Raw genomic sequence first — 22,258 nt, 5'->3', positions numbered from 1 at the left:
TTTCACTGACAGGGTCAGAGGTAATATTAAATAGTAATGAAAGTACAATAAAGAAGAAAAGCTGGTGCTTGCTTTCTAATAGCAGCTTCTAACCTTCATTGTTCTCTTCTCTTCTCCAATAAGGCAGCTAGTTCCTTAACTGCCAGTTTAAAGAGTTTCTTGACTTTATCCTAATTTCATGCAGGTAAAATTCTAGACATATACACCTAGGTCAACATCACTTCTTTGTAAATAAAATTTCTTATTTAAGAATACTTTTACATTTACAGAAAAGTTGTCAGGACAGTTGAGAGATTTCTAGTATATCCTAAATCTTGTTTACCTTTCTGTTAAAATTCCTGTGCTACATTTGTTACACTTTTGAGCCAATAGTGAAATAATATTCTTAACTAAAGTTCATGATTTATTTATATTTCCTTAGTTTTTACCTGAGGTCCTTTTTTATTCTGTCTATAATGCTCCATTGCATTTAGTCATCATGTCTCCTTAGAATTTCCTGGGCTGTAAATGTTTCTTAGATTTTCCTCGCTTTTTGAGGCATATTAGCCAGATATTGTATAGAATGTCCCTGTATTCATATTTGTCTGATATTTTTCTAATGACTAGACTGGGGTCATGGGTTTTGAAGAGGAAAACCACAGAGGTAAAGTGTCACTTTCATCACATCATTACAAGGGTACATACTATCAACATGACTTATCACTAGTGTTGCTCACCTTGATCACCTGGCTGAGGCAGAGATTGTCAGGTTTCTCTACTGTAAAGTTACTCTCCCCCCCTCCCCACTTTCTGTACTGTACTCTTTGGAAGGATGTCACTATGCATAGACTACACTAAGGAGTAGGGAGTTACGCTCCATCTCCTCGAGGGGCAGTATCTATATAAATTACTTGGAGTTTCTCTGCAGAGGATTTGTATATCTTCCCCTCATTTATTTATTTATTCAGTCATTTGTTTATATCCATTTGAATTCTTGGTTATTTCCTTTAAACTTTGGGTTATAGTACAATACTATGTTTATTTTCTTATTCAAATTCTTCTAGTTCTGGCTGTTCAGTGATTTCAGAATTCTTATACCTTGCTCACATGGTCAATATTTACCAACTAGATTGCAGTACCTATAAATATTTCCTTTTGTCTTTAGTCTTACAGTCTTCACTCATTTCCCAAGTTACTTAGGTCAACTCATTTCAGCCCACCCCCTTCAGTGATGTCATGTTGCACATTTGTAATATAGATTCTTTTTTCACAGTCTGCATTCCTTCCTGGGATCCTCACATCTCACAACTGATTTTTAACTTGCATGTATAAAGTTCACTCTTAGTACTATGGGGATTGCTATTAGTTTTGACAAATGCATAGTTTTGTTTATCCATCACTATAGTATCAAACAGAATAGTTTCATAGTCACCTGTGCTTCGCCTCTTCAACTCCCTTCCTCTTCACAAGCAGCTGACTGGCAACCTCTGATCTGTTATCCATCAAGAGTTTTGCCTTTTTTAGAATGTCATATGAATGGAATCATATGGTATGTTGCCTTTACAGACTCACTTAGTAATAATCATTTAAGATTCATCTATGTTGTTTAGTTTAGATAGATGGTTCATACCTTTTCATTGCTCAATAATATTCCATTCTGTGCATGTACCATACTTCATTCACCTGTTAAAGGACAAAGCTTCTATAAACATCTCTGCATGAGTTTTTGTGTGTTCTATAAACATCTGTGTGTAAGTTTTTGAATTAGGTGGGTAAATACTTAAGAATGCCATTGCTGAGTTATATAGGAAGACTATGTTTGGCTTTATATGAAACCGCCAAATTGTCTTCCAAAATGGCTGTACTGTTTTGCATTCCCACCAGCAATGAATGAGGGTCTCTATTATTGTTCCTATCCTTGCTAGTAATTGGTATTCTCATTTTTTTGAAATTTAGCCATTCTAATATATGTTGAGTAGTGTTTCTGTTGTTTTAATTTGCAGTTCCCAAATGATATTGAACATTTTTTCATGTATTTAGTTGTCTTCTGTGTATTTTTTTGGTGAAGTATCTGTTCAAATCTTTTGAAAATTAATTTCTTTTCTTATTGTGATGTTGAGTGCTTTTTATATTCTGATTAAAAGCCCTTTCTCAGAATTTGCAAATATTTTCTCCCTGTCTGTGGCTTGTCTTTTTATTCTCTTCACAGTGTCTTTTGCAGAGCAGAAATTTTTAATTTCAATAAAGTCCAAATCATATCTTTTTCAGATCCATAATTTTGTTTTTGGATCAAAACTCATCCACAAATCCAAGGTTATATAGATTTTCTCCTGTGTTTCCTAGATGTTTTATACTTCTGCATTTTACATTTAGGCCTTAAATTCATTTTGAGTTAATTTTTGTAAAAGGTGTAAGGCCTCTGTCTAGATTATTTTATTATGTTTGTTTGTTTGTCTATTTGCATAAAGATGTCCAAATATTCCAGTGCCATTTGTTAAAAACACAATCCTTTATCCTCGAAGTGCCTCTGTAGCTTTTTCAGAAATCAGTTGACTATAAATGTGTACGTCATTCTCTGGGCCCTCTATTCTGTCCATTTATCAGTGTCTGTTCTTTCACCAATGCCATATTTTCTGATGATACTACCTTTATAGTAATTCTTGAAATCACATAGTGATCATATATCATTATTTTTGCTTATGGTCCAGTTATCAAATTTTGCATCTTAAACAGAAACTAAATCCTTGTTTTTTTCTATGCACTGGATCCATATTTTAATGCTGCCCCTTTAGGGTCAGACACCTGTCTATATATTGTCTTTCTGTCTCGCACAATTGATATCCTTATTACGATCTCATGTTGAGTGACTAGAGCATTATACCTGCTGACAGACTTCTTTCAAACATTATTACAGTATTAATTGACCCTGAATTTTTTAACATCAGGTTGGACATACCTATAATAATATGTCTCTTAGAAACCTTTATTTAATATTCAAATATGTTCCTTATTAGAAGAATAGTTATTCTACCTCAAAAAAAATGTGCCTTGGGGTAGTACTGAAAGAACTGCTTAAGTAGATCTTAATTTGCAAAATAAACTATTCAATGGGTCCATTATTTGTTACCCAAAATCGTGTTGCGATTTAGCTAGCTAGTAAGCAAGAATGCATGGGTAAAAGATGAATTAGTACTGAAAAAAAGTAGCTTGCAGTTGTGTAATCAGAAATAATTTCACATTCGAAAAAGCACGAGTTATTTTAGAATAAAAGTCACAATAGAATATAGCACAAGATTAGAGCAACTTCACTTGCATTATTTGCAAAATTATAGATCTGCTTTGTAATAGAGGAAATAATAAAGATTTCTCTTGGCCTTGGGACCTTTATTGTAAAATATTACTACTTTACTTTTAAGATGGGGTTCTTTTTTCCCTATTGTTTAATTACTAGATTGTGTGAAAAGAATGCAATTCTCATTTTGTCCATTTTGTAATATCACCAATAATTTTTGGTGGCAAATTATCGGAAAGACAATGACATCAAATGGTGGTGAGTCAAGGAAATGGATACAGGAAATGGATTTCTGCTCTCTTGCAGTTGTAAGCTATAACTGAACCTATTTTAGGGCCTGTAAAGTAAGAGAGCTGCCAGGAGGAATACAGATCATGACTTCCACAAAAGTGACATCCACTGATTGATGCAGTCTATAGGAGGGAATTTGTGAGAAAGATGGTGTATGAGGGACATTAAAACATTTTTCTTGTCATAAATAAACAGTGCACAGTCTTCTTTGCCCTTGACAACATGTTGTAGACAGGTTTTCATTTGTCTTTTATGCTCCTGTATATGAGACAAGTTTCAAAAAAATTTAAAAGTAATTACCATCCACAACTAAAAAAATCTCCAGAGAAAATAAGTAAGGTAGAGATCAGTAATTAATTGTTCGTAGAACCACTAGGTCAGACTTCAAACTTCACTTTTGAACTCAACCTACCAAAACTGGTTTTTCATACCCTCTGTCTTAACCAGAACTTAGAAAACCTCCATGTCACTTAGTGCCACAGACAGTGCTGTGATCAAACAGAATTCAGCAAGAGCAAATATGTGTGTAATGCTCATGGCCATTTTAGCAATTTCTTAACAAATGTTTATTCAGTAAATAAAATCAACATTATAGCCTAGCTTTCCACCATATTTTGTATATATAAAATGATCTATACATAGCAAACTTTTGTAACAGATTTGAACACATGTCCTCAAACCATTTATTTCCCTTCATGACTATGGAAAACTACACTACAGTGTCATAGCTTCTTTAAAAAAATTGGTCCTTATTATATGTTGTTAAGTAAATTATTTAGAAATTGATAACCTGAGAAGAATGAGATTTACAACTGACTTGATAATGAGATATATGAATAAATTAAATTGATCGACGTTGTAATAATTGCCAAAATAGGCAAGATCAGAATATGCTACCATCAGCATCATCACAGCAGAATTCGGAAATGTTGTATTGAGGTTTTTCCTTATTCCATTAAATATTCAACCATATTCCTTGCTGTATATTTTTAAAGGCTGTGTCTTATCAGTTATAAAAATGACTTAAATATTAAAAATCTCTTTAATCAAATTATTCAAGACTGTTTGAATCAGTCAAACCTCAAGAGACTTTTTAATTTCATGCACAAGCTAAATCATATTATGTTTTGCTTAATGGAACTAAGTGTTTGGTGATCTCAGACAATTATGACTGCTAATTATAAACATTGATTTAAAGTGACTTATGTTTGATCTTTTGAAGTAGTTTTCTTCCAACATATATTGCTTCCTCAAATGCTATTGAATTTTAGCATTTGAATGTTCAGTTCAATTACTTGAATTATCCAAATTTAAATTATTAAATGGTAGGTATGTTAAAGGTATACAAATATAATTATTTTTTCATTGTGAGATAGAATAATATTGAAAGATGAGACAATGTCTATATTATAAAGTTCCTAACGTACTTTGCTAGTTTAACAAAGTCAGAATCGATGTCCATTTATCTCTTTGGGGAAGTTATGTTTTAAAAAGGCGCAAAAGTCAATTAAAAGAGATTTTTGGCTAAGCTATTCATATAAATAATAATGTTAAGTTATAACAGCAGTCCCCAACCTTTTTGGCACCAGGGACTGGTTTCGTGGAAGACAATTTTTCCACAGACCAGGGGGAAGGGTGGTTGGTTTCCAGACGATTCAAGTGCATTACATTTATTGTGCACTTTATTTCTATTATTATTACATTGTAATATGTAATGAAATAATTATACAGCTCACCACAATGCAGAATTAGTGGGAGCCCTGAGCTTGTTTTCACTTGCCACTCACTGGTAGGGTTTTGATATGAGTCTGCAGGCAATTGATTTGTTATGGTCTCTGTGCAGTCAAACCTCTCTGCTAATGATAATCTGTATTTGCAGCCACTCCCCAGCGCTAGCATCACCTCAGCTCCACCTCAGACCATCAGGCATTAGATTCTCATAAGGAACACGCAACCTAGATCCTTCGCATGTGCAATTCACAGTAGGGTTCATGCTCCTATGAGAATCTGATGCCTCTGCCACTGATCTGACAGGAGGTGGAGTTCAGGTGGTAATGTGAGTGATGGGGAGCAGCTGTAAATACAGATAAAGCTTCACTCACTCGCCCGCTGCTCACCTCCTGCTGTGTGGCCTGGTTCCTAACAGGCCACAGACCAGTACCAGTCCGTGGCCCAGAGGTTGGGGACCCCCGAGTTATAAAATCCAGATGCAGAAGGTTACATTGTGTAGATAATGGAAATAACTAATTATTTGTATTAAATATAGTACCTAAATTATAAGGGGGCTTTCTATTGATTTTTTTTAACCAATTGTTTCTCATAACAAAATCAATATAGCATTTAAAAAGATACTTTGCTCAGTATGTGGCAGTCCTCTGTAAAGGATACTCAGATGCTAATCTTTCCATTCCTCTCTTGGTTCCACCATAAATTCATTGATGGAATGTTAATTCCTTGAAGTGCCAATAGTATAATTGATAGATTATAATTAATATTATACCACAAAGACAAAGATTAACATTAACACATTAACATTACTTGGCTTCTAGGGGTTTTTTTTTTGTACCTTTTAAAATATACAAACCAATAAATACAAATAACTTGTAATATTTAGTCCATGTTTTAAAGAGCAAAAAAAAAGAAAAAGAAAAATCTTCCACCATTTCTGAGGAAGAGAGACTGGGTTTAAATCAAAGATCTAGGGACTTCCCCCAGATAGACCTCATAATTATATTTGTTTCCAGTGAATTTGAGGTTCTTGATATCTCATTGCAGAAAGAATTCAGTGAGAGACGAAGTGATAGGTGGATTTATTTAGAGAGACATAGACTCCAGAGACAGAGTGTGGGGCCATCTCAGAAGGCGAGAGAGCCCCGAAATATGGCGTGGTTAGTTTTTATGGGCTGAGTAATTTCATAGGCTAATGAGTGGGAGGAGTATTCCAATTATTTCAGGGAAGGGGTGGGGATTTCCAGGAATTGAGCCACTGCCCACTTTTTGGCCTTTTATGGTTAGCCTCAGAACTGTCATGGCACTGGTAGTGTCACTTACCATGCTAACGTATTACAATGAGAGTATGATGAGGCTCAAGGTCCACTGGAAGTCAAATCTTCTGCCATCTTGGACCTAGTTGGTTCCAACCAGGTTTTGTCATGTCCTATGGCTATGTAATTCTTTCAAAGGTTGTGCCCTGCCCTCTTCCTCCTGTTTCATTTTGACCATTGACTGCTGTGTGCATCCAATTTACCTACTTCTTGTATGTAAGTGTCTATTGCATTTTTCCTATGCCTTAGGTGTGTGAGAGCCAGATACCTTGTTTCTTTCCTTTACAAGTATTTAAATGAAGAGTAAGTGTAACAAAGGAAAGGACCTAAGGAGCCCTTCTATGCCTGGATCTAATTTAGCTTTCAAATTCCTAGGTAATAAACTTGACCCTGTTGCTATATTGGCATGAGACATTTGTTTGCATTGAAAGGAAACAGTGCATATTTTATGGGAGAGGAAAGAAGAGTTGTTAAAAGAAAAGATGTGGCTATTTAAAAACTTAGCCAGAAATATTCGGGTACATTTCTTATTAAGAGGTGATGTCTGTGTTCCCCACCCTGCCCTCAACCAGCTCCACCTTGAAGTTAAAAGGCTTGTGCCTGCTTTGACAATGAAAATTATATGACATAACTTCCAATTCTGGGTCATAAAAGGCCACAAAACTTCGACTTTTTTTTCACTACAAAGCTCAGTCTTAGAGCCTATAGCCACTGCTCTGTGACAATGCCAACGCCACATGGAGAGGTCACATGTAGACATTCTGATAGACCCAGCTGAACCTAGCTTTTGTTTCATAAGTTTTATATAGATGCTAAACAATGTGAATTTCACATTGTCAAGGTGTGGATTTTTCTGGCAGACACTTCCTTGTGGAGCACCTTGATCCTTTGAAGGCTTCTTGAAAACTATAGGCACGCATTAATTAGCTTTTTCCCTAGGGCAAGTGTAGCCTTCCTATTGACTGTGACTTTTCTTGGCCCTTGACTGAGTGTAGTCTCACAAGTGTTCCAAGGGGATTCTACCTTCTGACTTTTCCAAACTTCAAAATCTCCTAGTTCTGTTTGGATTCTTGAAAATTTTGAATTTACATTTCTCCTACAGTTCTTTGCTTGGCCTCATGTATTCCAACCTTACGCATACAAAACTTAATATTAGAGGCAGCCTCTAGGGAATGTTTATGCAAATTTCCAAAGCACTCTAATCACTTAACTTTCTCTGCAAAATTACTCTGCCCAGCAAACTTTAGTCGCCTCACCTTCTCCTATCTCTCCTCAATTCAGCAACATCTCCAGGAGGCTCTTCTTGGCTGCCCTACCCTCCTTCCATCTCTGCACAGTGGACTGGAAAATGCATCCAGGCAGAAATCTGGGGCAAATTGTGGGGCTCTCCTCATTTCTCTCCCTCCTTTTTTATTCTCCAATATCTGAAAAAAAAAAGTTATTTCATATAATTTGTCTAGTTTTTCAGTTATTTACAATAGGAGTGGAAGTTCAATTATAGTTACTCTTAATGACAAAAGCAGAAGTCTCCATTTGAATTTAATACCACAGGCATAGCGCATAAAATAGGAATACACGCCCATACATTAAATGATATAATAATCATAGTGGTATCCAAAATTTTAAGATATTGTTATATAGTTTTTATTCTTTGTCAAATAGTGCCAATAAAACTACTGAAAGCAAATGGCATTTTATATAATATTACTACAGTACTCTTACAGATTCCAATAACTTTAGAAATTTGACATTTTTATATTTTTATGATGATGTTAATAGTAAATATGAAACTAAAATTCAAATACACTGTATTTAATATAAAATTTAAATTAATAATTTAGACTACAGAATGTAATTTGATAGCTGAAGAAGTTTCTCTACTCAAAAAATAAGTGTGTGTGTATGGGGGGAATGTTCTTTTTCCTTTAAGAGATAATTTTAAGCTAGCTGAAAATGGCCTTTTTTCCTTTTGGTAAGAAAATACCATTTCACGACTATGCATAAATATTTGTTCTGTTCACTTTGATATGTTCCTTTTTTGAGGCAAAATCTATCGTATTTGCATAGGTAGAGTTGGAAGGCCTGTCAAAACTGTCAAACAGAAATATAAACAGAAATCTCAGCTCAGGAATTGCACAACTATTTTTATATTTAGTTAGTATGTCACAAAATGATTACAGTCATATTGTCTATGCCTATAAGAAAACGGAATTCTATATTTGAAATTATGATTATTTTGAAAAAAGTATATAAATTTGCACTTTCTTGAATAAACTCAACAATTCCCACTGCTCTTCTCCTTGACTATTTCCTCCCTGGCAACTGCCTTCAAGCTCGATTTTTTTTTTTTTTCTCATTTCTTGATGCCCTCATTTTGACACCTCTATTTATAATTCCTCACTGATTCAGTTAACCTCAAAAAGCACTCAAAATTGAGTTGTCAGAGCCAAGAACTGAGTAACAGCTCGGAAAACCAAATACTGTGCAGCTGATCTGTTAAAAAAAAAGTAGACTATCCAATAAGGAATCCGTCAAGAAATAGAGAATTCTTACTATAGAAAAATATGTAGGCACACTCCTTAACCCGAGAGCACTTTCCAGACTAATTCTGTATATGTACAACTGTTTGGCTTTTCCAGGAAATGCAGGCACACTGTCTGTTGATCAGAGTACTTTGTTCAGTATCTTAACTCATTACACAGGTTGGACTGCATCTTTTGTCAGTGCACAGCACACAGAGAAACAATGATAAAAGGCAATTGGGCATTCTAAATTTAAAGTGGGTTTTATTTAAATCAGGAAGCACTTATTCTTCTGAAATGTATATTCCAAGCTTCAAACCTTAACTGTATCAGTAATGGCAATGATCTCATGCAACACAGAAGAAACAAGAAAACTGCTCTGCCTGCAAAGACAAATTTGAAGGCTGATATGAACTTTGAACTGATGAAGATATTTACATTTACAAAAGAAGCTGTTTTCTGATATGTGAATTTTAGCAAAATTATGTGCAAAAACCGTAATAATGAAACATGAGTTTCTTATCTGCTAGAGAGAGGAAATTCAGTTGTGGGCTTTGCAGCCAAAAGACCTTTCAGTGAACTGATAGTTTTCCCCTTCCAACCAACTCCCCATCTTTTAAAATGCAATAAATCTGATTACTGACTAGACAATATTTTTGCCACAATTATTATTGCCAATCGGGGAACTGTTTTTGAGTACGCTCTGTTGCTGCGCTAGCAAAATATTTCCAGGTGTGACTGATTTACAGTAAGAGGTACTAGAATACAATGGTCGAGAGCACAGGCACTGGATTCAAATCGTAGCTCTAACGCCTCCCAGCTGTGTGATCTTGGGCATACCACTTAACCTCTGTGCCTCAGTTTCTCCTTTGGAAGAAATAAAAATAATCTTTAAAAACGGTTAAAACACTATTATTTTCTTCACTGAGTTTTCTAGAAAGTTTCCATGTATAAAAGTAAAGGCACCTGGTAAATATTAAGCACTAGGAGAGTTTGCTTCTATCATTATTACTATGCTGGTTTTTATCATTATCATGCTGCTGAAGAACAAGCAGAGTTCTGTCCTGCTTTGTCACGGTCAGTAATGAAGATGCTATGGACAAATCATTTAGGAGCATCTCGACGCTGGCAGTGGATTTAAAGAGGCGCCGATCAACGTGGAAGATCACCGCTCGCAACCCCGGGCCTGGCGCCGGGTAGGGGCGCGGCGCTCGATTTCCTTCCCTGCCTCCGCCGGCCCTGGCGCGCATGCTCAGTCCTGCTCGGCCAGCTGCTTTGATTTTTTTTTTTTCTTTTTTTTTTTCCTGGGTGGCCGTAGCGACCCGGGACCGGCTCCGGGATGGGGAGTGAAGTCCCCGGAGCCGCGGCGGCGGCGGCGGCGGCGGCGGCGCCTTGAGGAGCAGCCACGGGGAGGCAGCTGCCGCTCGTCGGTGAGTAACTGGGAAGCGCCACCATGACGTTTCGTAAGAAGGGCTCCAAGAACCCCCCAGTCCTGAGCCAGGAATTCATCCTGCAGAATCATGCGGACCTTGTCGCCTGTGTGGGGATGTTCTTCGTGCTGGGGCTCATGTTCGAGGGAACAGCAGAAGTGTCGATCGTTTTTATTACTCTCCAGCACGGTGTTACCTTCCCTGCCGAAGAAGCAGAAGAAAGAGCCACAGCACCTAAGTTCCTTTATCATTATGGTGCCAAAGATTTGGCCACAGTGTTCTTCTACATGCTGGTGGCAATCATCATTCACGCCACTATTCAAGAGTATGTCTTGGATAGAATTAACAGGCGAATGCAGTTCCCCAAACCGAAACAAAGCAAATTTAACGAATCTGGTCAGTTTAGTGTATTCTTCCTTGTCTCTTGTATTTGGGGCACATTCATTCTACACTCTGAAAACTGCCTGTCAGACCTGACTGTCTTATGGAGGGCTCATCCCAATAACATGATGACATTTCAGATGAAGTTTTTCTATATCTCACAGTTGGCTTACTGGTTTCACGCCTTTCCTGAACTCTACTTCCAGAGAATCAAACCTCAAGATCTCTCCCAGCAAGTTGTCTACGTTGGTCTTCACCTCTTTCACATTGCGGGAGCTTACCTCTTGTACTTGAATCACCTGGGACTTCTTCTTTTGATGATGCATTATTTTGTGGAATTCCTTTCCCACTTTTGCGACCTGTTTTATTTTAGCGATGAAAAGTACCAGAAAGAGTTTTCTCTGTGGGCCATTGTGTTTATTTTGGGTCGACTCGTGACTTTAATTGTTTCTGTGATCACTGTTGGTTTTCACCTGGCTGGAGGGCAGAATGGGAATTCGGACGGCACTACCGAAGATGTGAACGTGTTGGCAGCGAAAATTGCTGTTCTGTCATCCAGTTGCACTATACAAGCATACATAACATGGAATTTATTTAATGTTCAGCTTCAGAGGTGGATGGAAGAAGATGCTCCTCTTCAGGCCCCAAGTGTGAAGAAGAAACGGACTAAGGGCAGGTTTTCTAGAAAAGGAACAGAAAACGGTGTGGCAACTTCAAATAGAGTAGACTCTCCCCATATGAGGAAAGAAAAATCTTCATAATGAATTGCAGGTTAATTGACTAATGTCTCTAAAGAAGTCTGCTCTTTGCTATAAGATACCTTTCTTCGCTGGAGACTTTTCTGTTCTTGAAAATAGTCTGTGTTGTCCTTGATTTCTGCTACTGTACTGTGTAATGTATGTTTTTAAAAGGCATTTGAGGGGAGGATGATTATTATGAGTGGAAAAATATTTAGTTTAGACTAAGCTACTCATCATCAACATGGTTTAGGGATTGCTATATTTCCTTTTTTACCTTTGAACATTTTCCTAATTTGTAGAGATAACTCCAAAGCTCCACGTATCAGTGACACAGTTCTTGCTCCCACCAATCTTTTGTAACGTTAACAAGATGGTCTTTTATAGCAATGACATATTTTTAATGTTCTCTTCTAGGATAAAATAGAAAGATTATAAATCTGGAAGTCAATTTCATTAAGTTTTCCGTATTCCCTAATTCTTAGAATGTTTTTTTTTTTTTGAATTGACAAGTGGAGAAGAGATTTGTAAAACCAACAAAATAATGATGTATTTTGTAGGTAGTGGTTGTTAGTGTTACATCCCACTAAAAAAACCCAAGATACTAATGGTTAACATGTGGAGACTTATTGCCATATATTGAATCAAAATATCTTGAATCAACATTATTACTAAGAGGAAAAATCATACTTGTCCATTTTAAACACTTGTAAACTGGAAATCAGAAAATTAAAGACTGTTAAAAGGAAATCAGACTTAAATAACTTTTTTGATAAGTGTATTAAAAATCATTCTTCATGAGTGTTTGGTATCCACAGCATCTTAGAAGAATATTGTTTAACCTGTAAATCATTTTGGAAAATAATGCTTACTTGATTTATATCTATAAAAAGAATGTCATCTAATTACATGTTGAAAACATTTAATATACTAACCTTAAATAATGTGAAAATCATATTCTTATGAAGGCTTTTCAAAATAATGTTATAAATATAGCTTTGCTTCCATCTTTAATTGGGAAACATTTATCTGTATAAGACATATTTTAGAGATATATATGTGTATATATGTATATATATGCATATAGGTATGTGTATATATGTACATATATGCATGTGTATATATGTACATATAGGCATATATGTATGTGTATATATATATATGTATATATAGGTATATGTTGTATCTTTAGAGAAGCCAATGGACTGTAGTGGTATTTATTATATTTATTTTCTTCTCTCAACCTTTAGTTTGATTTTATTTCCATAATGTGAGTGCTTATATTTTTTTCAGGAGACAGTGCTTTAAAAATATGCTAGGATAAGGCCATATATTTCCTATTCCTCTCTATATTCTCCTACCATGTCTCTCATATCTCTGCTTCTGATAACCTTCCATTTGGCTTGTTGTAAGTAATTCCACTTTCCCAATCATGGGGGTCCCTGCAAATTAAACTAATGCAGGTATATTGCACACCAAAGACAGAGGAGGCACGCTTGGCAAAACATTCTTTTCTATTCTTTCTGCTTTGAGAGGTACATAACAAAGCAAGATTGTTTCTGTTTTGTCTGTAGAATCCATCATCCTACTATTTCTTTTTTTCTCAGTTGCCAAATACAGTAGTTTTGGTAGCACATGCTCTAGGTCCAAAGTACAATAACTTCACTTTAACCAACCACCATGCAATTGTAAAACAAAGATTTTTCAGAGTGGTCTTTTTTCTCACTTCCCTCACTTTTACTTGTTTTTTTTTTTTTTTTTTTTTTTTGCAGTACGCGGGCCTCTCACTGTTGTGGCCTCTCCCGTTGTGGAGCACAGGCTCCGGGCGCACAGGCTCAGCGGCCATGGCTCACGGGCCCAGCCACTCCGCGGCATGCGGGATCCTCCCGGACTGGGGCACGAACCCGTGTCCCCTGCATCAGCAGGTGGACTCTCAACCACTGCGCCACCAGGGAAGCCCTTCCCTCACTTTTAAAGAATTCTCCCCTGTTACTTGTAACCTCATTCCTGGTAACAAATTTCTTATCCATTATGTACGTAATTCATTTTCCAAAAAGTGCAGACCTGATTCAAACTGGCAAATGATTGCAAGAAAAGTATTTCCTCACATGACTGGCAATGCCAAGAGCTAAATTGTGATTGACATTAAACATGATTCGGGCCCAGATCAATTTCCCTGGGATTTTCTAGGGCTCTGTTCCTCTCAGATTGTCTTTTTGGCAGCAAATGACTACAGATGTTCAAGGCTTCATATCTGCACACTACATACATGGTAGAGAGGAAGAGAGGAAATCTGATTTCTAGAATTCCCAAAACACTGAGAGTTACTTTATTGAATTTATTTGGTATAGGGTTGTATTGGGCTGGTTGGTTAAACCAACCAGTTTATATGCTTATATGCTTCACCCATGCAAAAAGGCAAAGCCCCCTTCCTGTAAGATGTGGGTCAACAAGAAGTAGCAAGGTTGAGGACAAAAGGGGGAAGGATGCTGGGTACATCTCAACTATTCATAAGAGTTCAATAAACGTTTCCAGAAAATAAATGTATGCCAAGTAAATTATGAAAGCAACACTGTAAATAAAATTCAGCACAATACAAATTGCTAAGTCTCCCCCTTTTAGAAATTACATTCAGAAAAACATGCCATAAGACAGGTCAGCGTGACAATTTGGTTTCTATCAAAATGAATCACATGGAAACAAAAATTTCCATTATCATTATTCAAGGTATTATTAAAGCAGGCATTAGTTAACCCTTTGAAAAGTCAAATAACCAATTGATCACCAAATGTTGTCAAAGTCATAAAGATATATCTGATTATTGAATTTGAAGATATTTGTCTGATTTATTGGCTTCAATGCTTGCTAAGCTGTATTCTTTAAGTACATCTACAAGTATAGAATTTCTAGGATGGATTTAGAGTGAATTTTCCTTAAAAAATTATTCTGCTAGCATTTATTTAAAAGTGTATCTCATTTTTTTAAACAAATAGTAGAAATGTGTTACTAAACCTACATGTCTCATAAGAAACAAGCACGGTATTTTCCTAGTGATCAGTATAATTCTTCATTTCATTTCAGTAAGGAAGCAACATCCTGCAGATATTTCTTCATTTATCTTTCATCAGTATTTAACTATCAGTAGAGGAAATATGTATAGCCAACCGTATGCTGACTTGGAATAGATTCTCAAGAATATTAGAGTTACAACATTACTATTTTAAAGCTATCTTGAAGACATAAAATATTCTGATATCCTTTTAATTTGGAAAAACCTGGGTAAAGTTTTAAGTTCTCACTCAATGAGACTAAATGAGAATAATTTATATAGAGTAATAAAAGACATTACTGATGCTTTACATAGGAAAGGAAATATTGGTGCAGTTCCTGAGATGAAATTCTTGGGGGGAAATATCCTTGTGAATGTGTCATGCTGGGGGGACTAGGACTTGTGTACTTGAATCATGGCAGAGAATGCATTCCAGTTGCGATCACAGACCATTGTAATCTGGTGACTTGCCTGTATGAAGAGGATAGATAGTGTGGGTGGGTGAAAGGAAGTAATTGAGGCTTAATAACAGATCAGATTACCAGAAAGTTAATACTCCCACTTCCTGAATTTCTCTGGAAATGGAGGACTATTTTTTACTGCCATCTTTCAATCTACATTCTGTAAGAAACTTCCACACTAAATAAGACAGAGTAGTATCTGTTCCCTCAATTATGTAGAAAAATTATCATAAATCCATCATACAAAATCCCCTGCATTTCTAAATGTTAAATTAGAATTGTTCTCATGATTATACAGTCATATGACTGTCTAAATTTTGGCCTCTAAATCCCGAAAAGCAAATCCTTTTTAGGCCCTGCACCACCTCTGGCACTTCTAAGTATTCAGTAAATGTAGAAAAAGTCAAACATTAAGAAAGCTGCCTCTGAGGCAATTCACCTGCTTTGTCCCATTGTGTTTGGGGCTACTGCACTGCGTCAGCTAATCTTTTTCATTTTACAATTTGAAAAATACATTGGTATATAAACTGGCCATTTCAGGGATACTTAAAAAACTTAGGAAATGACAGTGATATGTGGTTAAAGATTTGTTTAAATTTTAACATGAACAGAATTAAATTAACTTCACAGTAATGATGTGTACATTTTCTATCCATCATAAAAGTGATTAGAGTTGCTGTTAAGGGACATGGCTACTCAATAATTCAGGCAACATACCTATTTTAAATAAAGGGAAAGTGACTTTCCTAAATTAAAAGTAAAAAATACTGAATTTCAATACCAACAGCACTATTCCCCAAATCAAATCAGGTCAGTGCACAGAATCTCATGGCTTGAGGAAAATTTGAGAAAAGAGAACATTTCCTCATGCCCTAAGGCATGGGATTTCACCTAAGCCATCACAGGCTGAAAGTATATACATCCCAAGATATATTTAATATTTCTTCCTCTCGCTGCTTTTATTACCTAATTAATTTTTTAAAAGCTGTTCCTCAAATAAAAAATTACCAAAATATGTAATTTGTAAATTTTATTACATTGTTTTAAAAAATATGTTTCCAGTTATATTGTTATAAATTCAGCAGAGGAGGGTAATAATATGATTATAATAATAGTTAACCAAAGAAGTCAGGGTTAAGCCCTTGCTGTGACCCTTAGAGCAGTGTGAACTTTGGAAGACGCCTAAACATTCTAAGTCTTGGATCACATGTCACTAAAATGACAAAGATATTTATATATTTCAAAAGCTACTATAAAGATTGAAAATATATGCGTATACAAAGTCATAAATTATGTGTGTATGTGTATGAATACTGCTTTTGTTAACAGATGTGGCTTAAGATAACACTTGTTCATGTGTTGTCTCTATATATAATTTTACATTTTATAAATGTATACAGTCTCATTTAATACATATATGCATGTATGTGTTTATGCATACACATATATGTACATATGCATACACACAGATTTCCCCTATACATTTACAAACTTATTTTTCAATCGACTTTATTTTTTAGAGCAGTTTTAGGATTACAACAAAACTAAGCAGAAAGCACGGAGTTCCTATGTATCCCTGATCCACTCGCCCCACAACACACACATGTATAGCTTTCCCCCAGCATCCTGCATCATGGTGGTACACTGGTTATAATCAGTGAACCTACACTGACACATCATAATCACCGCAAGTATATAGTTTACATTAGGCTTCACCCTTCGTGTTGTACATTCTATCAGTTTTGACAAACATATAATGACGTGTATCTACCATTATCAAAGAAAATAATTTCATCGTCTAAAAATCCTCTGTGCACCACCTATTCATCCTTCCCTCCCCATGCATTTTTAAGCACTATACAAATGTATGGCATTGAGTTTTCCCTCATGTCTGGGTAGGAAGCAGTAGAAAATTCAAGTATAGCCATAGTTCCACCTCTGTATCTAGCTGATATTTAATAAGGAATCCTTTCCCCAAATGTATGAACTATTGTTTACTAAATATATAGTGTACATTACAAATATATATTACTAAAAATGTATATAAATTATCTTCTGAGTAAATGCACACTTATTAAAGTTAACTAAATTCATAGTGACTATAGACTGTTTTTTACCTAAATGATAGAAAATACAAATCTATGAAAACCCTTCATATATATTAATTATGAATATAGGTCCTTATTCTTGAAACATTTGAAACCATTGGTCTAGGTAACTTATAAGAATAAAAATTAAGTTCTTATCATATTCAAAATTAAATTTCAGACCAAATAAATGAACTAAGCATTTATTTTGGAAAATCAAAGAGCATCAACAAACATTTTAGTAGTAATCAGTACTGGACAACAAGCTCCATGGTATCAGGTAATATACATTTTTCATCATTGCCTTCTCATTAATTAACATAGTGTCTCATAGTTAGTAGTTATTCAAAATTTGATGAACTCAGTTGAAATAACCTTTTATTATTAAAACAAATTAGCAAACAAACTTAGTAGAGCTTTCCTTTGCTATCTCCTTTAATATTGACTTCCTCTCCTTTTTACACCCTTTTCCAATTTGAAATATTAATTATTGATGTATTGCTTGTTTATTGCCTGTCTCCTATACCAGTTTGAGGTCTTTGGACATGTGTCCTTAAATCACTAAGGTAACCTTAGCATCTAGCATAATCTTTAGTATACAGGAGCATGCAATAAAAATGTGTTGCCTGACAATAAACTCAATGATGTGGGAACGGGGTATACATTATTTATTGGCCCACACGTGCCTTAAAAAAGCTAAGACATTTAAACTAATAATTTGTCGTTAAACCTCTTAAGTGAAAACCCTGCCACCAAATACTAGACTTTTGTTTAAAAATGGCTACATGTCATGTGTCATCCTAATGGCATTTGTGATTTGCCAAACTTTTTGAAATTTGAGTCCTTTTTCTTAGTTAAGAGTTAAATTAGGGCTTCCCTGATGGCCAGTGGTTAAGAATCCGCCTGCCAATGCAGGGGACACGGGTTCGAGCCCGGGTCTGGAAAGATCCCACATGCCGCGGAGCAGCTAAGCCCATGCGCCACAACTGCTGAGCCCGTGTACCACAACTACCGAAGCCCGCACGCCTAGAGCCCATGCTCCGCAACAAGAGAAGCCACCGCAGTGAGAAGCCCGTGCACTGCAAGGAAGAGTAGCCCCCGCTCACCGCAACTAGAGAAAGCCCATGTGCAGCAACGAAGACCCAACGGAGCCAATAAATAAATGTATATTTAAAAAGTTAAATTAGTGTCTTCTAAATATCAAGCTGCTATTAGAATCCTCAATATAAGAACCAGGATGTCATTTTGAATGTGCACATGAATAGAAGATGCGACATTTGCTCCACATCCTCAGCAGCACTTTTGTCATTGGGAACAAGGGGAAAAAGCTTTTTGAAAACTTGCAAAAGACTAAGGGAGGGAAACGCTTTATAGTGGGAAGGGACACCAAGATTTTATATTGGTCAATAACATCTCACATGCTTTTTAGACATCCTCACATACTCTTGGACCTCAGAGGAATGGTCAAAGCTGAAGACATAAATTTGGCAGTCATCAGCATAATGACAGTGTTTAAATCAAGACACTGACCAGGGTCATCTAAGGAGAGGGTATAAATAGGGAAGGGAAGAAGTTCCAGTGCTTAGCCTTGGAGCCTTACAACAGATGGAAATCAAGCTGTGGAATTAGAGCCAGCAAAGGAGACTCACTGATGGCTGATGTGGGAGGAGAAAGATCAAAAGACCAAGGATGCACTGCGTCACAGAAACCAAACCTTGAGTGATGGCTGATGAGGTAGTCAAGAAACAAGAGTAAACAGTGTTGGAGAACCCAAAAGAAAAGTGTATTGAGAGGGTGAAGATATCAGTTACATCCAATACTATTGAAAGTTCAAGATCCTTAAGATTAGAAATAAATAAAGCCTGGATTTGCAAGATGTAGGTCACTGGAGACATGGGTGAGATCAATTTCAGTAGAGTTATGGGAATGAAAGCCCTTTTGGAATAGATTGAGGAGAGAATGGAAGATGAGAATGTGTGACATGATATTACAAATACTTTCTCAACAAATGTCTGTGTGCATTAGAGCAGAGGAATGGAAACACATCCTAGTGTGCAGTAAACAAAGAGGGATATGGTGTCAGGAAGAGTTGGTTTTGATGTTATTGTTGTTTTTAGGATGGGAGAGATTAGAGAAGAGGTGTATATTTGTAGACTGAAAAATAGATGAGATGACAGAGGAGACAAGGATGACAACTGCAAGAGGAAGCCCAGAGGACATGAATCCACTGAGGAAATGCATATACAACGTGGATTCCTGATCTGAAAAGAGAACTTTTAAATTAAATAAATCTCCAGTTCACATATTTTTAGGCAATATTTGGAACATCTGCATACAACAGATACATACAGGAAAATTTTAGGTATAAAATATAAATAGATATGTATCTTATATTTTATACATATGTATATATGTCTTTGCCTTTATTCTATATTCTATGTTACTGCATTATAGTAGATTCAGATTTATCATTACCACCATTAAAATTCAAGCAGAAGTAATAGTATAAAATATTTGAAAGGATGGCATTCGTTGATCCTTGCCCTTTTTTCCCAATATGTGCTGTTCTAACTTAAGGCAAGCAATTATTTTTTCTCTCAGAAGAAAAGAAAATCTATTCAAATGGGGGAGACAGTGAACTAAGCATTTGCAGTTGGCCTCTCTCATTGGCTAACAATTGACAGACAATTCATATCATTCTGTAGGGATTGCGTGGATGTCTATCTTGGTTAGTCAGTGAAAGAACCTGTCAAACCCAATAGAGGGTGATTGTCCCAAAAGAAGAGCAGATTCATCAAAAAGCTTGCAAAAGTGTGTGCAAATATTATTTATGCAACTAGCCAAACTCATCATTTCCATTAGCATGTATTCCATACTTCTCATATCCTAGTAATACTTTAGATGTTCAGTTCTCTTAAATTCTTTCTAATAATGTAACGCACAACCATTACTCATAACAATAAATATGTGTCACATTTTAAGATTTTAAAGTTTTGTTTTTTGAAACACAATTCTAGGATTCCATAGGTTCAGTCGTCTTGTCATTTGGGCAGCTAGGCCATTTATTCAGTGAAATTCTAGCAACCAATCACCAGATACCTTTAAACTCTAATCAGAAAGTAGCTTAACCCCAGCAGCCATAAACTCAGAACCTATATAATGCCTTTAACTACAGAACTGCTGTTGGAATTTTTTATATATTGCACCACATTCCAAGTTGGAATTGAAATCTACTCTAGAGGCTTGATGAAAATGGGTGAAATCTATTCTCTCTAAATCGTATATCTATTCATACTACTAATTAAAATATATATTAGAAGAAAAAATGCATATTTATAAGACAGATTTTTTTTTGTTTAGGTCTTTATATCTTTAAAGACCTATAGAAAATTTTAAAATGTTATCTTTAACTTGTATATAGCAGAGTCAAAACTGTAACCAAATTTATAACTTGTAGGGAAAAAATAAAATCCATAATCATGAAAGTGCCAACAAGCAGAATTAGCAAATACTACATGCATTTACATTATCATCAAATGATGAAAAGATATTTGAAAGTAATATGTCTTGGGCTTCCCTGGTGGCGCAGTGGTTGAGAGTCCGCCTGCCAATGCAGAGGACACGGGTTCACGCCCCGGTCTGGGAAGATCCCACATGCCGCGGAGCGGCTGGGCCCGTGAGCCATGGCCGCTGAGCCTGCGCGTCCGGAGCCTGTGCTCCGCAATGGCAGAGGGCACAACAGTGAGAGGCCCGCGTACGACAACAAAAAAAAAAAAAAAAAGAAAGAAAGTAATATATCTCTAGCTATAATGCACCGATCTTTTTTTCCTTTACTTTGCCTCTTGGTTACTAATTTTTTTCTCTCCATCCCTGCTTTCCAACAAATTCAAATATAATGCATTTCAAAGGCACCAGGTATTCATTAGATTCTGAGAAAACAGAAGATCTGAGATTTTCTTTTGAATTGAAGTTTCTGTCTTTCCATTCAGTTATCATGACTAGGACTAAACAGAGCTAATGACAAGTTTTTAAAAAAGAGAGAAAAGAAAGTATGCTTTATTGAAATCCACATCAAGAAGAAAAAATAACTCCTGATATTTTTAATCAAATTAATTATCCATGCCAATAATACTAACTCATAGTAAAACATACAAGAGACTCTGGAATTCATTAACACTACTTAAATGTCTCATTTCACTGCATTTTGGAGGCTGGATTTTTAATATTACTGTGTGTTAACAAAAATGAATTATTTTGAATGTGATTTCTCCCATTTAAAAATAGCTTATACCACACTCTATCACATATATAAGTATTAGAATAAAATAAAACAACACAAATTTTATGGATAGTTGAGGTTCAAATTTATGCAGTATGTCTGATAAAATCATGTGATTGGGGAGAAGGGAGGGAGAAACAAGTCCAAAAGATGACAAGATAAAAGTCAGCATGGGAAGGCTTTAGTGTACCTTTTTTTTTTTTTCCTAGGTAACTAGTGACAGTTCATGAGTATCACATGGAACAGTCACTCCAGATAAAACAGCATCGCTGTTACTTGAACTTGCTCCAAATTTGGTGATAACACTTACTTACCTCTTTAGGCCTAAACTTCTATAAAAGAATATGCAATAAAGATTGGGGAATCATTTCCCCATCTTAGAAGAAAAGTGAGTCTTAGCAACCAAAATAAATTCAGCTCCATTCCTTAAGATTTATTGTGTGCTTAGTATATTCCAGGCCTGGTGGTGGTAACCAGAGAGGATACAATGATACATAACATGCCCAGTGGCATGTTGTAGTCATGTGGCATCTAATCTTGAGAATCAGCCACAGTGCAATACCCAGAAGTTGTCTAGAAGAGTAAAGAGTCAGATGACCTTGGAAAGACAAATACAGTGGTGCAGTGTGCCTTGGCTTCTATAAGGTCTCCAGTGGCAGTGCTGTGGCGAGAGGCTCAGGTACAAAAGCATACATCCTGATTCCCA

At 36.0% G+C, this 22,258-nt stretch overlaps 1 protein-coding gene across 1 annotated transcript; it reads left to right on the top strand.

The window, feature by feature from the left end:
- The first annotated feature begins 10,268 nt into the window (after positions 1 to 10,268).
- TRAM1L1 (translocation associated membrane protein 1 like 1) lies at positions 10,269 to 12,418 on the top strand. The gene has a single exon (XM_082653390.1). The coding sequence runs from the start codon at positions 10,582 to 10,584 to the stop codon at positions 11,698 to 11,700; it is 1,119 nt and encodes a 372-aa protein (XP_082509516.1). The 5' UTR covers positions 10,269 to 10,581; the 3' UTR covers positions 11,701 to 12,418.
- The last annotated feature ends 9,840 nt before the right edge of the window (positions 12,419 to 22,258 follow it).

This window comes from Grampus griseus (genome assembly GCF_964374135.1).
Source record: "Grampus griseus genome assembly, chromosome: 4".
Classification (NCBI taxonomy): domain Eukaryota; kingdom Metazoa; phylum Chordata; class Mammalia; order Artiodactyla; family Delphinidae; genus Grampus; species Grampus griseus.
Note: the sequence above shows the minus strand (reverse complement) of the source record. Positions and strands in the feature narration are given on the sequence as shown.

What these genes read in the sequence shown, in the direction of transcription:
- TRAM1L1 (XM_082653390.1), top strand. Translation starts at nt 10,582, where the DNA reads ATGACGTTTCGTAAGAAGGGCTCCAAGAACCCCCCAGTCCTGAGCCAG.